This window comes from Prinia subflava, chromosome 11 (genome assembly GCF_021018805.1).
Source record: "Prinia subflava isolate CZ2003 ecotype Zambia chromosome 11, Cam_Psub_1.2, whole genome shotgun sequence".
In the NCBI taxonomy this organism is placed as follows: domain Eukaryota; kingdom Metazoa; phylum Chordata; class Aves; order Passeriformes; family Cisticolidae; genus Prinia; species Prinia subflava.
In genome coordinates, this window is record NC_086257.1 from 6,052,662 (window position 1) to 6,073,643 (window position 20,982).

General features: G+C 42.1%; 1 protein-coding gene across 3 annotated transcripts in view; it reads right to left on the minus strand.

Annotated features, from left to right (window-relative positions):
* Positions 1-20,982, minus strand: part of ARMC8 (armadillo repeat containing 8) — a 60,581-nt gene that overhangs the window by 29,776 nt on the left and 9,823 nt on the right. For 2 of the 3 annotated variants that reach the window (XM_063408111.1, XM_063408112.1), the window contains exons 3-5: positions 15,659-15,730; positions 4,926-5,068; positions 4,734-4,831 (exon numbers count right to left, since the gene is read on the minus strand). In XM_063408111.1, coding sequence (XP_063264181.1) covers positions 4,734-4,831; positions 4,926-5,068; positions 15,659-15,730 — 313 coding nt within the window. The remainder of the gene's footprint in view (positions 1-4,733; positions 4,832-4,925; positions 5,069-15,658; positions 15,731-20,982) is intronic. The other variant, XM_063408113.1, reaches the window with a different exon arrangement.

Consider the following 20,982-nt stretch of genomic DNA (forward strand, 5'->3'; position numbering starts at 1 on the left):
TTTATAGATTGGAGATTTTTGGTAAAGATCTACATGGACAGAAATTGAGCCTCAAACTGTTGGGAGCTCTACAGTAGAGCTACAGAAATGGGAATTAAATGGCCCATGGTGATTTCGGTAAGAGAACTGACCAGTGAATTTTACTGAATTTTACTGACCAGTGTGGCACCATGATCCCGTGGTAAATTCCTGGATGGGAAGGTTTTCCTACTGGGTGATGAAAACCATTTTCATTTAGCATTTATGAGATGGGGCTCCCATCTCATTTTGCCACCAAATATTGTGGGAGGGCACTTGTGGTGCCACTGTCATTGTATATATGATATAAGAGTTAATGAATTATTGCAAACAATAAAGTGCCAATCCCTTCAAATCCTGCCAATACATTAAAAAGGGTATTATTAGATATTCTGGACTATACATTTAAGAAGCAATTCTTTATAGGTATCTTTTATACACCTTCTCATTATGTTCCATCAAATCTGAAGTGTTGTATGAAAAGGTTAAAAACTCTTGGAAAGTTCCAAGAGTGCTTTCTTAATGTCTCTGTAAGAAAACTGTTAATTCTACTCTACAATTCTGCTAAAATATCCAACTTGTAAAATAATTTTGGCATGTTGATCAGAAAAGAACCTAGAAAGAACAAAGGGATGTGTGGACACAACTGACTTCCAACTAAATGTGAATAGTGATTAGGTATCTACATCAGCTACATAATTTCACTTTTATTCAGTGTTGACACCTAAGTAACAAAGGATCTTCCTAGCAACCCTAGTGAGATTGAGTCTACACTCACATGCTACAGTTAAAACAATGAGATTCACAAACCCATTAAAATGTTGTCTGCTAACAAAGTAGTTCCAGGCAACTTAGGACAAATACCTCTACATCACATATATGCCATATAAACAGAACTCAGAGAGAATTAACAGCTACATTTACCTGCTTGGATCCCAATACCTAATTTTTCATATTCATTTTTAATACCAAAACAAAACTTGTGAAGACTTATTCTTAAAACATTTGTTTTAACCACAAACAGCCAGAGGGAAAGAAGGAATAAAGCCTGAGAGGCTGACCCAGATTCCTCCCTTTGGAGCTGTGGATCACTGAGCTGTGGTGGAGCACGTGTACACTTGGCAGGGCGGGTTCATTGCTCATTAAGCACCTGGTTATTAATCACTGTAAGGTATCCTGATCCTCTCAGGTGCGCCTCCTCCCCTTTACCAAGCCTGGCCAATACCAGGTGACATCAGGTTTTCCATCCCAAACCTGCCCAGGAAGCAGGAATGCCTTTCACTCATCATTTCTAGGGACTGAGTCTTCCCAAACTGATTCCTCATTGTCTCAACAGGACAGAGTCTCACCCTGCAGTGCCTGCACTCTCCAAACTCCTGTGAAAGGTCAGGACTGCCAGCAGGGAATGCAGCTCCTCCTGTGAGGCCAGCACAGTAGCCACAGACAGCAAGCTCCCACTGGAATTGTATCTGGGTCCCACTGACGAAGGAAAATGGAATCACAACTGAGAACATCTGTCAGGAAACACACGGAATGCTTTCATGGGCTAGAAACATTTTCTGCCACTGAATCCATTATTTTGTTTTTGATATCAGGAGCTGAAGTAACAGGATCTCAGTCACACTGGATTTGCCTTAGTGCTTCCATCTACTCAGCAACCCAAAACACATCCAGCTATGCTGAGCTGGCTGGTTCACATGGACAATGATCCTGGAATTTAAGTAAGTCTGAACATATGTCTGAACCTCAACAGATATCTCCCCCTGAACTGAGGGGAAACCCTCATTTCCAAAGGCAGCATGGTCACTAAATGGCTCTCAGCACAAAGCCTGCACCCTGCCTGTGCAGGAAGCCTGCATTATCAAAGATTCCTCTGGCACAGCAGGCCTGGATATAACTTGGTGTCACAGCTCAGCATCAGACCCTAAAAACCTGCCCTTTCTGAGAGCTCAGCGTTCATCCAGCTCAACAAAGGGATGGATGGAGGGATGGATGTGCACATTTTCTCAGTACAAACCCTAAGTTCCTACAGGAAATTGCCCAAGTGTTTCCTCCTCTGAAGAACTATTTTATCCTTGGAACTGAACAGAATTAATTACACAAAACTGTCAGCAGTTTATCCTTCAGGCTTCTGTCCATAAGGAAAGGCTCAAATGGAAGGGTGTAGTTCTGACATCCAGCACTTCTGCTGGGAGAAATATTCCGATTACTGTGGATGATGTGCACCTGTTACAAACAGAAAGGTTTTAAGCAGCTCTCTTTAAAGTACTTGTATATCCTGGATTTTAACTGAGAGCTCTTCTGAAACCTCTAGAATGACTGCAACACCCTTGGAGATGCTAAGCTAACTCCCAATACCTTGTCTTAGAAACAGTCCTGCCCAAGGTTTGAGAGAGCATCCTCTCTCTGCAGTCAAATCATGAAAAAATTCTGGCAGTTTCCACATTAGACACAACTAAAGAGCCAACTTTTCAGAAGTTTATTCCAGAACTGCTGGGCAGGAATGAAAAGCCATTGACAAACTTGGTCTCCTACCTTTCATAACAGGACCTGAAAAGGGCAGAACTTGAACAGACCTTCAAGTGCTGCAGCTGCACAGAGATGGTGACAGTCTCCCCAGAGCTGCTGGGACCAGAAACAAAGAGGGAGGAGGGTGGCTAAACGGGAATTTGGAATTCTTCCTCTTGTTCTCAGTGTTGGAATGTCTACCATGAAGTGTTCATTAGGCCCATAATTACTTCTTTAATTGCAAAGCCAATGTCTCAACTGCTGCCTTGTGAAACACAGCTTGCAGCAGTGTGGGCTGGGGCTGTACCTTCCAAGAGATAAGAAAAACCTCTTTTCAAAGGATCTGTATTCAGTACTTTTCAGAGCATGGCTTTGGGTATTCCCACAAGGGAATGAGAAAAAAAGGATTTTCAGAAATAGGACCTTAAGCATAATCATAAAATACTTAACTTTGAGGTGTCTAACTGGAATGGGAAATAGGAAAATGGGTTTTACAGGTGAACTAAGGACCAAAGACCCCTCACTAGATGATAATTTCCTGTAGTTATGGTTAATTCCAGGACATGTCATTTGCCTGAAGAAGGACTGGGGGAGCAGTTGATGTCACTGCTGTGCAGCCAAGAAAGCAAAGCATGAAACACCAAATCCAGTCTCTCAGGCATATCATTGCCATGTTAGTGGTTATCTCCATGCTAAGGGTGGTTCTTTCCCATTTCTGTCCATACTCTACCCCTTCCTCTCCCTTTAAGACATCAAATCTCTCCTCCAAATAGGGAGCAATTAAAAGTCAGGAAGAGATATGGACTGTGAATGGAGACAGTCATCTCAAACCCCTCTCTGGATGCTGAGAGCAGGAAGCAGATGCCTCTGAGTTATCAGCCCTTAGAGGCTGATTTGGGGGAAGCTGGAAGCATGGAGTGAAGCCAAAGAAAGACACAAAGAAGAAGCCCCTGGATCACTCTGGAGAGGTGCCTTCGGTGTTCACACATACAATATGCACTGAGGTTTTCCATGTTGAACAATCACAAAATACCTGGAAAAAAGGCAGTGAAGGACAAGCTGGCTGATTGTCTACACACACTAAAGACAAGCTGATTTTCTGAGATGGACTAACTGGAAGATGAAACTCAGAATAGGTGTACGGTAAGACTGAGTCCACAGAAAACAACAAGTTTGCATACCTGTGTCTGGAATGAAAATGTAAAAATTCATTGGAAAAAGGAATAGAGAACAAAACAGACATTGTAGCAGTGCATAACAACCAGACAAAAAATCATGAAGAAAATCTGTTGACTATTAACAGCAAAACTGTAGAGAAAGTATGACATGAGAGGCCAGCTGTGCCCTTCTCTGAAAGCATCAAGACCTTCTCAGCAAGCAACAGCTCCCTGTGAGTGGGCCCAGAGCAGTTCTCATTGTGGGCACCTTCAGAAGCTGGAGCTGCTCTGTGACCTCCCCCAGACTGAGGCAATGCTCCCATTTTCCAAGCAGGAACAGACTGCTGGTCCACTACAGCTTTCATTCCATGGCTCACCTTATCCCTTACATCAGGACACAGGAAGCAGCTAAACTCTCCTTGCCCCTCCTTCCTAACAAGAAGCTGTACCTGGATTTGGGCAAACCCCAGAGACAGCAGTACCTTCAGAGAGGGCTCTGCCCAGTCACGTAACCAGGGCCAGCACCAACAGCCCTGCTGGCACATGCTCCAGGACAAACTCAGCATTACAGCAACTGGAGAGGCAACATTGTCTATCCTCCTGTTACTTAAATGCAAATCAGACATATACCAACTAACAGCAGAGACATTTTGGAGATTAAGCTCTTCCACTGGGAGTACAAAAAACTGAGCAAGCCCTCTCCCATCTGGAGAGAGAGGACAGTGTTACATAAAACTTTAACTTTCAGAAAGTAACTGTAGCCAGTATAGCTTTGATATTAGTACCTCTAAATACCATTTAAAGAGTTTTTCCTCCTTAAGAGTGCACACAAGTCTGAACCTGTAGGCATTTTCTGTATCAGTGGGCCACCTTGGTGACCAGCTCATATCAAACTTGCCATAAATGTCAGGGGCACCAAATACCTTAAAGGTGAGAAGTGCTAATGCTGTTGCTCAAATAAGGCCTTGTTAGTACTCCAGACAACAAGACTTTTCACTCCCACCCTCTCCACAGCCTTTAGAAAGACACAGTAATCTGCTTACAACTTACTGTGTACAGCAGATCCTCTGGAGTTACGGGGCTGATGAAAATGGTACGGAGACACCGCAGGCAAGCTTCAATGAACTTCAAATCTGGCGATAGCAATCCTACAAATACAGGCAAATCAACCATTCACTCTCATTATCTTTGCTTATTCCAGTACTTTAGGAACATTTACTAACACAGATCCATTAGGAGTACCTTGCAATAAGGCTGGAATAATATGGCAGTCGAGGAGGGATTTGACATTGTTCTCTGTCCCCATGGCAAGGCTGCCCAGGACCACTGCACATTCTGTCCTCAGCTCCGTGCTTGAGGTCTCTTGCTGGAGTAAATACAGCAACCTGCAAACACAAGGATTTTTAGAGGAAAATTCATGTGGAAGAGAAAATTTAAGTCTAAAAGAAAACACTCTGATTCCTGCTATGTAAAGAGGATGAAAACCTTAATAGAAAGATGAAGACTGAGCAAAAGAGTAGAGCAACACTTCATTCACAACCTTTTCACACTGTATGTTCCTACACAACTTTAATTTGGTGTAGAAAAATAACCCACTGCTTTTTCTTTAAAAGGTACTGTCACAGTACTGACATCCAGGATGGGCCTTTCAGGATAACAGGGAGGTCCCAAATTTCACTTAGAGGAAATGAGTTTGCAGTTTGAGGCTAATGGGAAAGGGAACCTTAACAGCTGATTACCACTATGGGGATGGTTCTGGCAGTGGTTTCTTCTGGGTCACAACTGCAAAGTAACTCCACCACCAAGCGTGGGGAGGGCGGAAAGGAGTCTGAAACACTGAGAAATGATCACATACACAAAGAAAGCCCAGGAAAGTTTTACACGCAGAAAGGCAGCTGGACTGGGGCTAAACAGGATCACTTCATGCCTAAAGCACATCTTGCCAATGGTGTAGTCTGGGTCCCAATCAATTTGGATTCTTTCTACAGTATCAAGAAGCAAAATACATAATCAGTGATATGCAAGATCATCATTAAGGGAAAAAAGCACTCCCTCAGTCCTGTGCAATCAGGTAACTTTGCACTAATATTACTTCTTTACAGACAGATGATTTTTTTTCTCTGCCCTCTAGATCAGGTAAGGACAGGAAACAAAACCTTCTGTGGTCATGTACAAATGTACTCAGAGATCCTGGCTAAAATTCATCCCGGAAAAGAAGAGGATATCAAGCTCCTATGTGGAAAGCACAATCTCATCTACTGTTCTCAGTCTGCTGACTGCAGAGGCTGCCTCCTGTGCTGTATGTGTTGGTAAATATCGATCTAACTACTAATTAAAAGATGTCAGTAGCAATAACCTTTTTTTAAAATAGCTTCCAATAATCTAGACGTCAGTTTAGAAATTCAGAAATGCAGGAGTATTTCCTTCTGTTTTCACTGGAAAGTCCTGAAGATCTGCTCTGTCTTCCCAGTACAGACCACACCAATGGCCTGCTCTGGTTGTCAAGGCCTTCAACAAATAACCATAACCTGCTCCTTGTATGCAGAAATCTTCAGTCACAGAATCATTAAAGATGGAAAAGTCCTCTCAGATCATTAAGTCAAACCATTAATCCAGCACTGCCAAGGCACCACTGACCCATGTCCCCAGGAGCCACATCCACATGGCTTTTAAATCCCTGCAGGGTTGGGGGCTCCACCACCAGTGCCTGGGCAGCTGTGTCAGGGCTGGGTAAGCCTTTCCAGGAGGAATTTTCCCAGTATCCAAACTGAACCTTCCTGGCACAGCTTGAGGCCGTTCCCTCTCCTCCTGTCCCTGTTCCCTGGAGCAGAGCTCGATCCCCCAGCTGTCCCCTCCTGTCAGGAGCTGTGCAGAGCCACAAGGTTCCCCCTGAGCCTCCTTTTCTCCAGGCTGAGCCCCTTTCCCAGCTCCCTCAGCCCCTCCTGGTGCTCCAGCCCCATTCCCAGCTCCATTCCCTTGTTCCTCTCCAGCCTCTCAATATCATGTCCTAAAAAGACTTTTTTTTCCCCTAAAAGGATTTTTAAAAAATTCAAAAGCACATGAAATTCTGAAGGCTTTTCTCTTCCAAGGAAAGTAATTGCTATTTTCTTTCCCATTAACACTCCACATGTGGAACAAATGTTACAGCTCTGCTTCCCCTAAAGAGCAAAAATTAAACATGCTGACTACAATCTAAAGTCTAACACACTTAAAATAGAAACCCTTACCTAAACTTTATAATTAGGGAACATCAAAATTTAAGCTTCCATTTTACATACAATAAGTTTCTGAAATACTGATAATATCCTTTTCTACATCTTTAAAATAAGTCTGAGGTTCAGATCAGGTTCAGTTCCATAGAGCTAGACATGCATATTGTAATATTTTCTATTTCTGTCTTTAAAAGACAGAACTGGCACCAACTAACATTGAAAATTAAGTAGTTCCATGACAACTATAAAATTACAAAAACTTTCAACTGAGGAGAATCCATATAGTCACTGAACATAAAACTGTTAATTAATAAAGTACTGTCAGGCATTAAAGACAAAGATCCACATCCTTCTATTGTCCATGGGAACATCCTGGACTGGTTTGTTGTTCCCAGGCTCTGGCCTAGACAAATTTAGCAAAGATGTAATGCATTCCTCCTTTATATTAATATCATCAGGACAAAAAGGTAGAAAAATGGCAATTATATGCAGGGGACAGAAGGGAAGATTATAATTTGGTTTTGGAAACTTAAAAGTATGGTTAAGGTACTTGTTCATGGTTCACATGTCTGGAGAACACGGTGCCTCTGCACAACCTGGATCCCTGATCTGCAGCCTTATCCCTCAGCAGCCAGCCTGGGATTCCCAACCAGCAGAAACACTGCAACAAGGCTCTGCTAGAGCGACCAGAACACACTTCTGTGTGCTTTAGGGGAAAACAAAGTCACAGATACACTGAACAGCAAAAAGGTGCTAATGTTCTTATTTACAGCCACAAACAGGGAATGAAATAAAGCTGAAGGAAAGATCTCACAACTTCAAGAGCATTTCCCAGGGAATTAAAATGCAGTATTTGGATTTTTTCAAACTTCTATAAGGCTTCTTCAGCTATTTTCCATTTATGTTTATATAAAATACAACTTCTGCCATTTGTCCCTGCCCTTCTAAGGGCAATTAAGTGATTAAGGCTTTTTTTCTCAGATGTCAGGAATGATACCCATATCCAGACGAGGAAGGACAGCAAACCCATCCAGAGAGACACTTCAATGGACTCCATCAAACCATGGCAAGAAACAGAAATAAGGTCAGCTGGAGGCGTGATGCACACCTGGGAAAACCAGGGGCTACTTTAAAATAGAAAACTTCCAAAGGAAGCAGCTGCTGAACAAAAGGAAACTGTAGTGGCTTAGCAAGGAAGAGACTCAGCTCAGATTTCCCTTTCCTCTGACAATGGCTGAGACAGTGCGATGCAGAGTTCCACACCGTAACACAGATGTGCATGATTTAAACCTCTCCAATACAGTCTGAGCACCAACCAGAGTTAAAAAGAACAGAAATGCCCTTCTTCACACTCCATCCCATTTACAAGTTGTCACAAACATCTCTCAAGTTGCTAAAACACCTGGTGAGGAGATGAAACTCAGCACGTCCTCAAACCCCATAGGCAGGCACTCAGAGGAGGAGCCCAGGAGAACAGCTTGAGTGCTGTGAAGCTCAAAACAGCTTTTATTGGTATGTTAATAAATAAGAGCTTCAACTGAGCCATGATTCTCTAAACATTTCTTACCAGTCCCCTTGCAAAGAGGATGAATATATTGTGGAATTATCATGATTTTTATTATATCCTATTCTGCCTTGGAAGATGCTTGTATTCCATCCAGTCCTTTGCAAGAAGGTCCCAAAGCTCTACCCTGGAGAACCCCTGTGATGAACACAAGGCACTGCTGAGGTGAGTTACCCCTGCTGGCTGACAGAACATGGAATAAAAACTCGCTGCATGCACAGAGGTGACCTCTGAACGTGCTGCAAGTCCCAGTGAGAGTCAACCCCAAACTGTGAATGGAATTAATGTACTGGGAACAGCTCAAACGAGACAGGGCAACAAACTTTTTTCAACCTGTTCTTTTCAGTGCTAAAAAGCACTTCTTTTCAGACAAAACAGGAAGCAATCACTGTCCACAGAACTTCCCAAAGAGAGAACTAAATATAATTTTAAAAGCATTCAGAACAATTTCTGTACAATAATATCTAAAGTGACAAACAGCTATAGATTCTTACACATGAAGACTCAAAAATGAGTGATTTTATGACTGTTAGTCACAGAAATTTCTCCTGAAGTAAGATGCCAATTTCCATTCTGGAAGCAATAGCAATTCCAAATCTCCAAAGCCTGGATCCAAGGGACCTGGGCTAACTCTACTCCCTATAAAGCTCTACAATGCAAACAGAATTGCTTCTGAAATATTTCACATGGTGCAAATAGTTTTTTAAAAGAGCCAAGTTCAGCAGTATGCAGTGTATAAGTAGGGAAGCTGGCTGCACAGAAAGCTTTTCCCTTAGGAATAAAACACGGAGTCTCAGCTTGCAGCTCTAGTAATTTATCCTAATGCTTAGACATCCTCACTAACATTAATATTCCATGAGCTGTTCTATATACACCACATAACCTGCATCCAGTCTGATTCTTGTTCACATAACTAAATCCAACTTTGGAGAGTTTCAATATCTATGGAGCTGTAAGAGGTCTGGATTTGAGACTCCATATTTTTCATTACTACAATCAGGCTTTCCCTGACTTTCCTCTTTAATGATGTTCTATTTGAAAACAACCCTGGAGCCCTGTTTACAGCAGGAATATCTCCCCATACTCCATGGATTCCTGTCCTGGCTCCTACCCTGCTCCCAGCTCCCTCAAGGTGTTCACACATCCCCTTCAGAGTGGCTTCAAAGCTACTGAGGTGGCTGCAGCACAGCCTCCCCTCTTGGTTACTGGATCAAAACCCTCCATCCTAGCACATCACCACTGTCACATCTCCAGGCTGAGCTGAATTTATTCCAATGTTTCCCCTAAGACTGTCCCATGACCCACTCAGCAAAACATTAATACATCCTTTCTTTGCAGCCATTTATACCAGAATAGGTGGGGTCAACACACAGCCCCTGAAACCAAACAGAGATAAATTTACACCAACAGCACTCTTGAGCTTTTAAACTTACATAGTAAATTACACAGGTTCAGTTTAAGACTATTTTTGAGATTATAAAAGCCTTTTGTTTCACAAAAAGTGTGTTAATAGGCATTACATAAAGCAACATCTTCACCTAGTCTTGCTTCAACCATATTTGCTCAAGACTGATGTCTTATTTCTATGTTCACCACTGGACTGTTCATTCCAATGGCTTTGACAAAACACATCCGAACTTCATTCTAAGAATAAAAAAATCCCTGAAATTTCCTTCCAGAAATTCCTGTGTGACTTAGATTATCAACCAGCTTATGACCACCATCTGAACAACTGTTGTTCACTTGGACAAATCAATTCTAAAAGGTTTTTGTCTGAGTATACCAAGTGACCTTATACTAAAAATCAACTCTTTGTACTTCCCATTCACCTGCAGTTTGAAATCCTCCACTGTATACAAAAAGATTTTACTACAGTCTCATTGAGTTTGGTATCACCAGCCAATGTCCTGCATCAGCACATGAAAGAGGATGTCAAGAACACATTTTTGAGTAATTTTGTAAAGATTTGACTCTTCCAGCTCCTTAAGAACAAGTAACACGAGGTACCATAAAGCTACCTTGTACATGATATTTTTAAACTTGAAACTTAAAATTCTAATAAGAATATACAACAGAAAAGGTGGCATTGGAAGTACATCTTGTATTAAGAACTTTCTTTTGGCTATCAGAACAGGCACTTCAGAGATATGGGGATGTATAGCTTCAAAACAACAGCTCTCATAAAATTCTGCTGACTGCAAATTTGCCTTGAGTCTCCTGTACTCCACAGCTGGGTTAGAAGAATACCTTGTTCCAGTTATATACATCATCCTTGTGGAAAGAGTGATTCCTCATTAAGAGATGTTTAATTATGCAATCAGCTCCTGACTCCTGACTTGATTTGAAGAAAAGCAAAGGACAACCACAGGACATGGCCTCTGCTCCCCAGCTTTCACCACACCCTAGAGCAAAGCAGGCCTAGGGAAACACCAGCACAGCAGGTGAAGCTCCTTCCCTAAGACAGCAAAGCACAGCACCCGTGCACAGATCCCTGCCCTGTGGAGTGCATGACAGAAAACCCCAATGCAAACCGCACAAAGAACAGAACAAGGCAGCAGGAAACAATCACGTCCTGACCTCCTAAGGACATCCAAGAAGTTTGGACTGAACGCTCCCTAATGTGCATGACAGACCTCACAGTGCTGTGTCCAAGTGCGTGGAGTTCCTGGAAGCAAGCTGGGAACATTCCAGGGATGATGAAGGTCCCACAAGATGTGCAGACCTGATAACAGCACATTTACTAACGCCCCCAGCAGAGGCCAGGCCCCAGCTCCTGCAGGCACCAGGGCAATCAGGTGGGCACAGAGGAGCTCTGACAGATCCTCAGGCCTTGCTCTGAGGCAGGATCAAACAAGGAACCACTTGAAGTGGCTGTCCTGGGTGATTTTCCAGCTCCTATTGATGGAGATCCATGGCACTGTCACCTCAGCAAGTCAAGGCACATTTCTTCACTGCTGTAGGGCAAGTCCTGCTCTCCCCATTCTCTACTCACCTGTCTTGTTTTTAACTCCACAGAACAAGAGCTGCTTTTTGTGAGAGTTACTTTTGTGTGATTATTGAGCTGAGGCAGGCCTTGGTGCAAACACAACACAAGAAGTGGAGGTAGGACATGGTCAGGAGCACAGAGGGTGGTCCTGAAGAGCTCTGTTACACCATCATTACCTGCACTGCCAGGGGCAGAGCCACCTAAAGCATCTCCCCTCTCATCTTTTTTACCAGGTTATACAGTTATCAAAGCTGCAACCTTTTACTCTTTTGGCAAACTCTAAAAGAACACCGCCTGAAGGAATTTGATAATGTTTAACAATAAATCGAAACATAAAATTTCATGCTGGTGTGTTTACAGCCCTAGAAACAATTTAAAATCCCAATAAATTCTTACTAGTTTTCACTTCTATAGGCAACTTAACAGTCTGCAGTGCAGAACTCAAAATTTAAGTGATGGAATGAAGAAGAGTCCTTCAGCTGCTCTACATGGCCTTCAAAATATACTCCAGAGAAATTTTAAACAGTTAAACAAAACCACTAATAAACAACGGTTTAATTTGTAGTTAAAATTAACTACACAAAATTCTTTATGGTGCACCTACCTAGAGAAAGCTTTGGGAGGAAGTGCTTTACCACCTCACAACCCCAAATAATGGACTTTATGCAATAGAGGTACAATCAGCTGGAAGTTAGAAAATCATTTTCAGTGAGTGACAAGAACAATTTAGGGGTTTCATTAAAAGTCCTCAGTGGTTGGGATTAAAATTTGATTTTAAAACTGTATTAAATTTGGAGCAAAGGAATAACTGAAGCTCTTAATGAAGGTGATTAGACTTTAAATATTGAACACTCAGCAATTATTAGATCAGCAATAACTTGATTCAGGTAAGGTTTTTTGTCAAAATCACACAGATCAGAGCTTCAACAGGTAACTACAACAAACTGGAAGACAGAGCTATGCTTTGCTCACTGGAATTTAACACTGCCTTTCCCATTCTCCACCATGCCCCACATGAAAAAAGGAAGGAAACCATCCCAGGATTGCAAGGCCCTGCTGGTGCCTGGATGGCAAAGCAGCAATGCTGCATCCCCCTGGGTACCAAAAGCTGCTCCACAGACCTGCAATGCTGACTTACAGCAACTTCCTCGTGCTCATTTCACTGAAGGGTTTCCTTTTCCAGTTCCACCTCTATGAGCCATTTACAGCTCAGAGGATTGGGAGCCAGCAGCACTAGACTGCTACTAGATGAACAGCACTTGGTTAGTTCAGAAGCCCTGTGAAGATGACTTAGAAAAGAACAATTTACATTTGAACTGATAATTCAATCATTTCCCTGAGATTTAGGCTGTAGGAGGAACTAACACAAAGCATTAAATATTGAACTGGGACTCCGAAGAGGTGTCTGACATGGTGATAGACACAAAAGCTGCAGGATTTGTTCTAATAAAACTGCTGCAAAAAGGGGCACCAACAATTACTGTGGACCTCTTGGTCTCTGCTAACACTAGTGTGGGGCAGAAGGAAAAAAAAGCTGAAGGACAGTACAAGTAGGAAACTACTTTTGCCAATGCCGTCGTCTTAGCTTTAAGCTGGTCTGCCATTGAAAGAACTTGGCCTTAAAATAACTTTTCCCCTCTAAACTTTAAAAATTCTGTTTTCTGGGACTACTACTGAAAAGCAAGAATTTCAAGAAGTAACATTTCTGCAGCCCTGACAGGGGCCCAAGGCCAGCATTCCATGAGAATGAAAATTCTATGATTCTAGGAAGAGATATAGAAAATCATTTCTTAGGAAACAAATCCACACACAAGCTGGCTATTTCCATTCTGAACATCCAGGGCCAAGTCTGTGCACACATTTGTACAGTTTTAACACCTCTTAGTTTTAAATTCCAGACATGGTAATTCTGCAAGCTTTCTTTCATCAGCTTTGTTTTCCCTAGCACCCTCTTCAGAACAAGCATTCCAGAGGTGACCACAGGTCAGACTGAACTTTAAAGGGCCCCCAAAAAATTCATTTAAGGTATTGATACATGTCCCTTTCCAAAGATGACACCACTGAAAGCCAGCTCACACACTCAGGAGGCACTGGCCCAGAAATTACAGTTATCCACCATTCTTCCATAGCAACTACTTCCTTTGTAGGGAGATCTTCAAAGAATTTTGCATTTCTTTGCAATATTTTAAAACAATTGGGTTATTTTATATATTCCAGTAGTATTTGGCCCAATTTCAAACAAAAGACACTTCCTGGACTTGTTTCCAAACCCTGTATGAGTCTGTTCTAATATTTAACCTACTGTTTTCCACTGAGTCTGAAGGGGTTCCTTGGGTCTAAAGAGTATTTTCTGAAAGCTTGATGGAGGAATACTTGGGGAAGGAGAGAGAAGCAAGAAATGAGTAAACAACAAGCTGAACCACAGGACAAAGCAGCAGCAGAATTCTAACAATTCCCATTAGAGAAAAGAATCAACTTCCCGTGGGAGCCTGCAACTGAACTCTGTGAAAGGAAAACTGCTCTTAGAGACTTAAACCAAAGAATGCCAGGTTGGTTATTCCTCTCCTCACTGAGGGAGAGGCTTGGCTTTGCAAACTGGAATTCCACAGGTCCCTGTGCTCCACTGGCTTCACTGATTAGAAGACACATCGAGAGCCAATGGATTCCCACCTCCTTGACAGAGAACAGCCAAAGGAGTTCTCTAATCCAAACTGTCTAGAATCTGGTGAAGCCTGTCTGCAACACCTTGAGGAAATTGTAAAACCTTCAGAAAGGCACGTGGGGGTAGATGGTATCAGGTTATAGCCAGGGAGGATCATCTTTGGTCACAATAACTCTGTATTTCAGCTAGTCAGTCCTCCAGTCTGAAGAGCCTTTTCTGAAAATCTCTGAAGAGACTTCCAGCCATTTCAGAATAACTTGTCCTGAAGAAAGGACAAGTGTGATAGTTCACCTTTTAACATCTCCCAGGGCCAGTCACTTCTCTGCAGTTGTAGATTAACTGTATAATTTACCTGAGCAGCCAAATTAACAATGAAGAAAAAAGCACTTTTGAATTATCCTTACTGGGTACACAACAAGCAGCAGCAAAAAGCAGGATAACTGAGGGAACAGAAGTCCTACAAAACGTAAGAAAGGGAGAATCTAGATTTCAAAGGTGAAGATCTTCTGTAGCTTTTAAAATGGGAACCACAAGAATCAGCAGGACTTGTAGAAACCCCTTAAGGCCTGTTGCTGATAGAAATTCCTTAGATTTGTCATCATCTTCAACAAACGCCCATGTTCATCTGTTCATCTCCTGTGAAGTCTTCTCTTCACCTATTTGTATCTGATCAAAAGGGAAGATAATCCAGCAGGTTTTGTACAGGGGATGGCCCCGCTGCTAACCCCTAGAAAATTTCAAAGGCTAGCCTTGGCACAAACTCAGTGTGTCAGTGAGAAGATACTCTGTAAATAAAAAGCATTCTTGACAAGGCAGCAGCAGCTCTCAGGCAGAACAGTTTGGACCTGGTTGCCATTTAAGCAAAAAGATACAGGTGGGTGCCACACTGACAGCACAAGGACTGCAGTGCAAAAGGTTTTCATTCTCCATTGCTGCAAACTGAGGCTGAAAGAAAGCTGGAGGAGAAGAGGGATGAAATGAAAGCTGTAGTGAGCAGTCTAGGAGCTAAAGTTACCTGTTCGATTTGTACTAGTGGAATCAGGGTCCAGAAAATGTTAACATCAGCTGAAGCACCAAGGTACAATAAAGTATGATCAATGGTTTTTAATTCTCTGAAGCAAGTGGAGCAGACAAGCAAATTATCTCAGATGTTTTTCAATATTTTAAATTAAATCTTTAACACAACCTTACACATTTTCAGTTATGAACTCACCAGGCAATTGGCTGAACAACAGGATTAAGATACAACCACTTTCATCCATCATTAATATCAATGTCAAAAAATAGATTTTATTCCTGAGCTGATAAAGTTCAATAAAAACACCAAGACTACTTTAAAGAATTCTATGAAATTCTAAATGAAAAGCATTACTCAACAGCCTGTTCTGTAATACATGAGTTTAACAGATATTTCAAGTCTCTCTCAGTTACGTTGAAGAAAGTATTCAGTCAACTACAATCAAAGTTAAAATAAAAAAGTGCCTGTGATCGAAGGATCATTATTCCAGACCTGTTGTGAATCAGTGAAAAGGAGAGTAGCAAAGGACATACCTTGGAACTGCTCCCAAAACAATCAAGTTGGCTTTTTGTTTGTTGTTTCCAATTACAGCATTTTTCATATCTCTGTAAATCCAGAAAGAAAAACAAACCCTGGTAAATTATGCTGAGGTACTGAGGGCTTATCTATAGAATTTACTATTTCCATGAGCTTATCAAGCAGTTTTCCACATGTCCATGCTGCAGCTACAGACTGGGCAGTGCTTCAGGGCACAGCTCCCTCAGCCCACAGGAAAATACCCCAGGGCTTGGGATTCCACTACATCCCAGCTCCTGCAAGTAAGCAAAAACCCAAACTATCTCACATGCACACCATACACCAAGAATTCTTATTACTGAGAAAAACTAGATATACTGGTTCTTTTGCCTGTATAGTCACCAGACTTCTAAAACAAATAAAAAACCCACTATTGGTTGGGAAGTCAAATATTGGTAATTTAAAGTATTAACTGAATAGTCTACTGGATGCAGGAAAAGTAAGCTAAGAAAAAGGAACAAGGAACCATCACCAGAGACCAAGCTTTTACTCTCCTCTTCACCCCAGGCTTCCTTTCATGTATTTCAGCAGGACCACTACACATCTGTACATCAAAATCTCAGGAATGAAGTGGAAACCAGAGCATTCTCCCACCTGAGAGTCACTGCAAGGTTACACACATTCCAGGCACTCATACTGTGGTACCACAACAGGGGAAGCACTTGGGAAAGTGGACACTGGTTGCACACACTAAGAATTCCTATGAGAACCTGTGGTTTGCAACCTTGTTCAGAAAATTGCTACTGCATCCTAAGAACTATCACCACCTGGGCCTTTTTCTCTTTGTATGAGCACACTGAGCATATATGAACATCCAGAGAATCTGAGAGCAAGCTTGCAACTGAGAACTGGTTTCAGCAAATCAAGATAATTCATTTCTAGGAAGCTTTCTAGCTGTTGGGGCATTTAAGAGCAGAGAATAAAGAGAGATCAACTTCAGGTAATTCTTTATCAACAAAAAAACAAAATTAGATTGATTACAGTGTTAGCACCAAAACTGATGTGTTAATCACTACACATATAATTTATTCAAACAGTTTGGGAGTGTTAGTGGTTGCTTTAAGTGAGCACATTTTCTTGCCTCTCTATCTCTCCCAGATGCTATCTGCAATTTTAAAGCAATGTAAAGCAGTCCTGTCCTGTAAGATCTGCCCTGGCCAGCAAGAACACCAAACAGTCCCTCGGTGTCCACTAAAAAAGCAGAGTTAATTGCACCAAGCAACTGTCGCAAGTGCCCCAATTCAACAACTCCCTCCATGAGAATTGTAACAAACTTCTTAGCAGAGGCAAGCAACGCCTTACTGGCACCAACACACCTTCACAAAGCTCATTAGCAAAAGGTAATTGCCTGTTCTCCCTGAATTTCTCCACATGTGCTCTCCTTGCATACACCAGTACTCAAGGAATTCCAAGCTAGCTCCAAGTCCAGCTATGATCTGGGAGCTCCAGCACAGGAGCATCACTAAAAGCAGCTCAGCTGGAGTTCTGTGTACACCTGAACCCAGCAGAGTCAGGAACCCCTGCCAAGGAGTCACCACTGAACAGCAACTCCCAGCCCAGCTCAGCATCAGTGGGAAATGCTGCACCCTCCTGCTGTGTCTCCCTAAGCTGGGTAACTTCACACCACAAGGCAGGAAGCAGAGAAGACAGAGCAGGGTCAGGAGACAGGCTAAGCTGGAAGCACCTGAAAATTTCACAAATGGAGTTGGAGTTGTCACTAAGATCAGAAACAGTACTTCAGTGGTTTCTATGCTGGACCTTTCACATTAGAAGTAATTTTTTAAAGTTTGTGAAATACAACAGTCCAAAACTGTGGCAGAAGCAATGGTCAGATGTCTCAGAGGAATAATGGAAACTGCACCAACAGATGTGTCAAGTCCAGGTACTAAAGTGCTCAGAACATTCCAAGACTTCTGAAGAGGCTGCCTCTCCCTGCTACTCTGAGGTACCAGAGTGACAAAAATTGCACCATATCCACAATCTGCAAAGCCATCGCAGGGAGCTGAAGAGGAGGCACTAACCAAGCACTCTGAAAATTAACAAACATGATTTTACACCATACTTTGCATTAAAAAACAAACAAACAGAATTGAAAACTACACTACCCAACTTGTGTGACTCCTGCCCCAATCCTTAACAGAATGGTTTGTTAATTTTCTAAGCATGTAATAAGTATTGCCTATTAGAATTTGATTTAGAGACCCTTTCACAAGTGGCAGGAGCATGCTCAAGTTCCATAACACTCAAGTGGAGAGGGCTAGTGAGGGCACAGGCCTGATCTGTGAATGATTCAGATCAATTTCTCCATCCCACATTCATAAAGTTCCTCAAAAAAGTTGTGTCAGATAGGTAAGAAATAGCACAAGCTTGGGATTCTTGAGAATCTGCTGAGATCCAACACACGTACATTTGACCAACTTCAGCTTGCAGGCAAGTCAAACACCTTCAGAGAGGTGTGGTGGCCAAAACCTGTCAGAGCCAGGAGTCAAAGGTCCCCATGTCCGTGTGCATTATGGCACTCCCAAGCTCCCTGCCACGCCTCTCTCTTCCAAGCTGCCACCTACAGAAGTGACCCCATTCAACACACAGGAAGCCATGGATATGGAAAGCAAGAACACCCTTAAAATACCACAGTCAAATGTTGCATAGTAGTAGACTATGTGTATTTTTTTGTTTACTATGAAGAATAATTATGTAATTCCATATGCTATTTTATAGAGATTTTCCTGATCAGGAAGCTAATTCCCTATGAAGTAAGGAACTGTCCTAGACTACCAAGTCCTTGGTGAATCATAAACCTTGGAAAAACTGAGGGCAACTCCCTTATTTGAGAACATTACCACCAACAAGTTCAAGCTTGACTGATTTCAGATCCAAGACATCATGAGATACATTCAAGGAAAAAAGCAGCAAAGATCACTATCTTGTACAAGAGGTAACAAAGAAACCTCAGAACTGAGTGGAAAACTAACTGTGACTTTATTTCCAAGTGTCAGGCACCCTGCTCCCATTCCTCTGTGCAAAGGAGTCCCTGGCAGGAGGAAGAAGGGAAGAGCAGGAACAAGGCAGTTACAGGGAGGTAAGAACTGCAGAAGAACAACACATCTGAGGTGACTCCAGGCCTGAGCTGGGACAGGACCGTGAGCCTGAAGGAGATCCAGCCCTTCCAATTCCCAGCTCCATGCTCAGGTTATGAGCTGGCTGCCAGGACAGAGCCAGCAGCAGCTGGAGCAGCCTCCCAAGGAAACCTAGAGCTGGCACCTGCACCTAGAACACCTCAGCACCAGTGAGTTTCTCAGCTCAGAACAGCAGCTCTGTGGAGAGGCAAAGAAACTGAAGCTCCATAAAACAGAGCCCTTAAGATGCATTCAAGGTTGGCTGGGTCTTTGGTTTGGTTTTTGTTTTTTTTTTAATATCCTGCATATTGATTCTCATAGTTTAGATTCAAACTAAATTCCAAATCATTTAACAAAATAACCTGAATTACAATCAATTTAATGCATAGATTTAAAATCTGATATTTATGCTGACATGTATTATAGTGCAATAAAGTAATTTACATGAAAAAAAAAAGCAAGAAGGAATAACACAGGCTGCCAACAATAAAATACTGCAGAGATTCTAGCTAAGTGCTTGGGAATATTGCTTCCTGAAGTGCTAAACCAGCTTTTTCAATCTCTTATTGCTGCTTAAAGAAATAAAAATAGCGTTTCATCAGTTCAACACTGTAACCACTCAGCTTTAAGTTATGAAACAACCTAGAGACTGGAAAAGCAGCAAGACTGGTTTTCTTCCTACAAACTTGAGAAAAGCAGAAAAAATTATCAGGTGATGTTTATCAGCTCTAATAATGTTTCGGAACATTGCAACCCAAAAGCAATCAGTTCAATTAATTAGTTATAAATAAAATGCATTGCATGCTAGTATATGAACACAGCATAAGTGTTTAAAATATTTTAGGAGTACATTAAACTAAAGAAAAATCTAATTTCCATCTAAATACGGCTTGACAAGAGTTACAAGAGGAACTAATTTGCCAACTGTGTATGAAGTTCTGGTTTTAGTCTGATATTTAGTGTGTAATTGTTTAAAGGCACTGGATATAGCCACTTCAGATAAGCAAGAAGTGATATTAAATATAACAGTTTGTGAGTAAAATATGGTGTTTCAGTTCCAATGATTCCTAATCAATAAGAAACAATACTATTACATGTCTACATCCTGAGAAAATGAGTAGTAAATGAAAATTACTATTGCTGAAGGAAGCTGAAGCGCTGACCTTCATCCTATACAGAACTTACTGAAGTTCCACATCTTCATGTGGTCAGTTCTAAGTTTGGGACTCCTTCCACAGAATAAAACCCCAATGAATCAACAGAGTGAGCTCAGGTCCCAACTGAGAAAGAAGAGACTTTTACAGCATCTCCAGTGAGCCCCCATACCTGCATCTCTCCTGCAAAGAAATCCTGAGAAAGCAGCATGGATATAAGGATACAAGGACACCCACGTGACAACTTGGCTCCACCTCCATTTTTAAATACAGTAAATCAAACACTAACAGAACAAATTATAAAATTCTGTTAGGAAGCCCTGGAGCTTTCCTATGTCATCTTCCACCAAAGGAACACAAAAGATCTTGAAATGAGCCAGAGTGACTTGAGGAAGCAGCCACAGGAACTCCACAGAAGAAGAGGAAATAAACAGCCTGCATGACATTTCCTCATCTTATGGCTTTTGAAAACAGCAGGGAGCTGTATCTGAGGGGTTCCTAGACAGAGAAGGGTATCAGACATGAGGTGAACAATCACAGAAGGAAAAGCACCCTGGGCACCTCCAGCCAATGCTTTCACTTTTAGTATGAAATGGTTCCAAGGGATTCCGAGCCAGTTACGCAGTCAGATGAAGCTCCCAACACAAAGCACTGTCAGGGCTGCAGATTTATCTACCAGGGGCTGCCCAAAGTCACCAACAATAGTGACACAAAGCAGCATCCTCAAAGGTTTCATCAATTAAAATGCAACCCTCTAAAAAGCTGAGGTACTGGCAGCCGATACAGGGACACAGCTCAGACAAAAATCAGCTGCCCCAGCTAGAGGAGAGTCCCTAAGTTTCAGGATCATATAAGCAAATGGCACCTGCACTGGCTGGACTACAGCCAGGAGCTCACTGTGGAGGAGCTAGGTTTGGACAATTATGCTTCCTACAGCTTTCTTCTTCTCCTCCTCCCTTTTCTCCAATCTCCCACTTTTATAAACACATGCAAAACAACGTCGGGAATTAA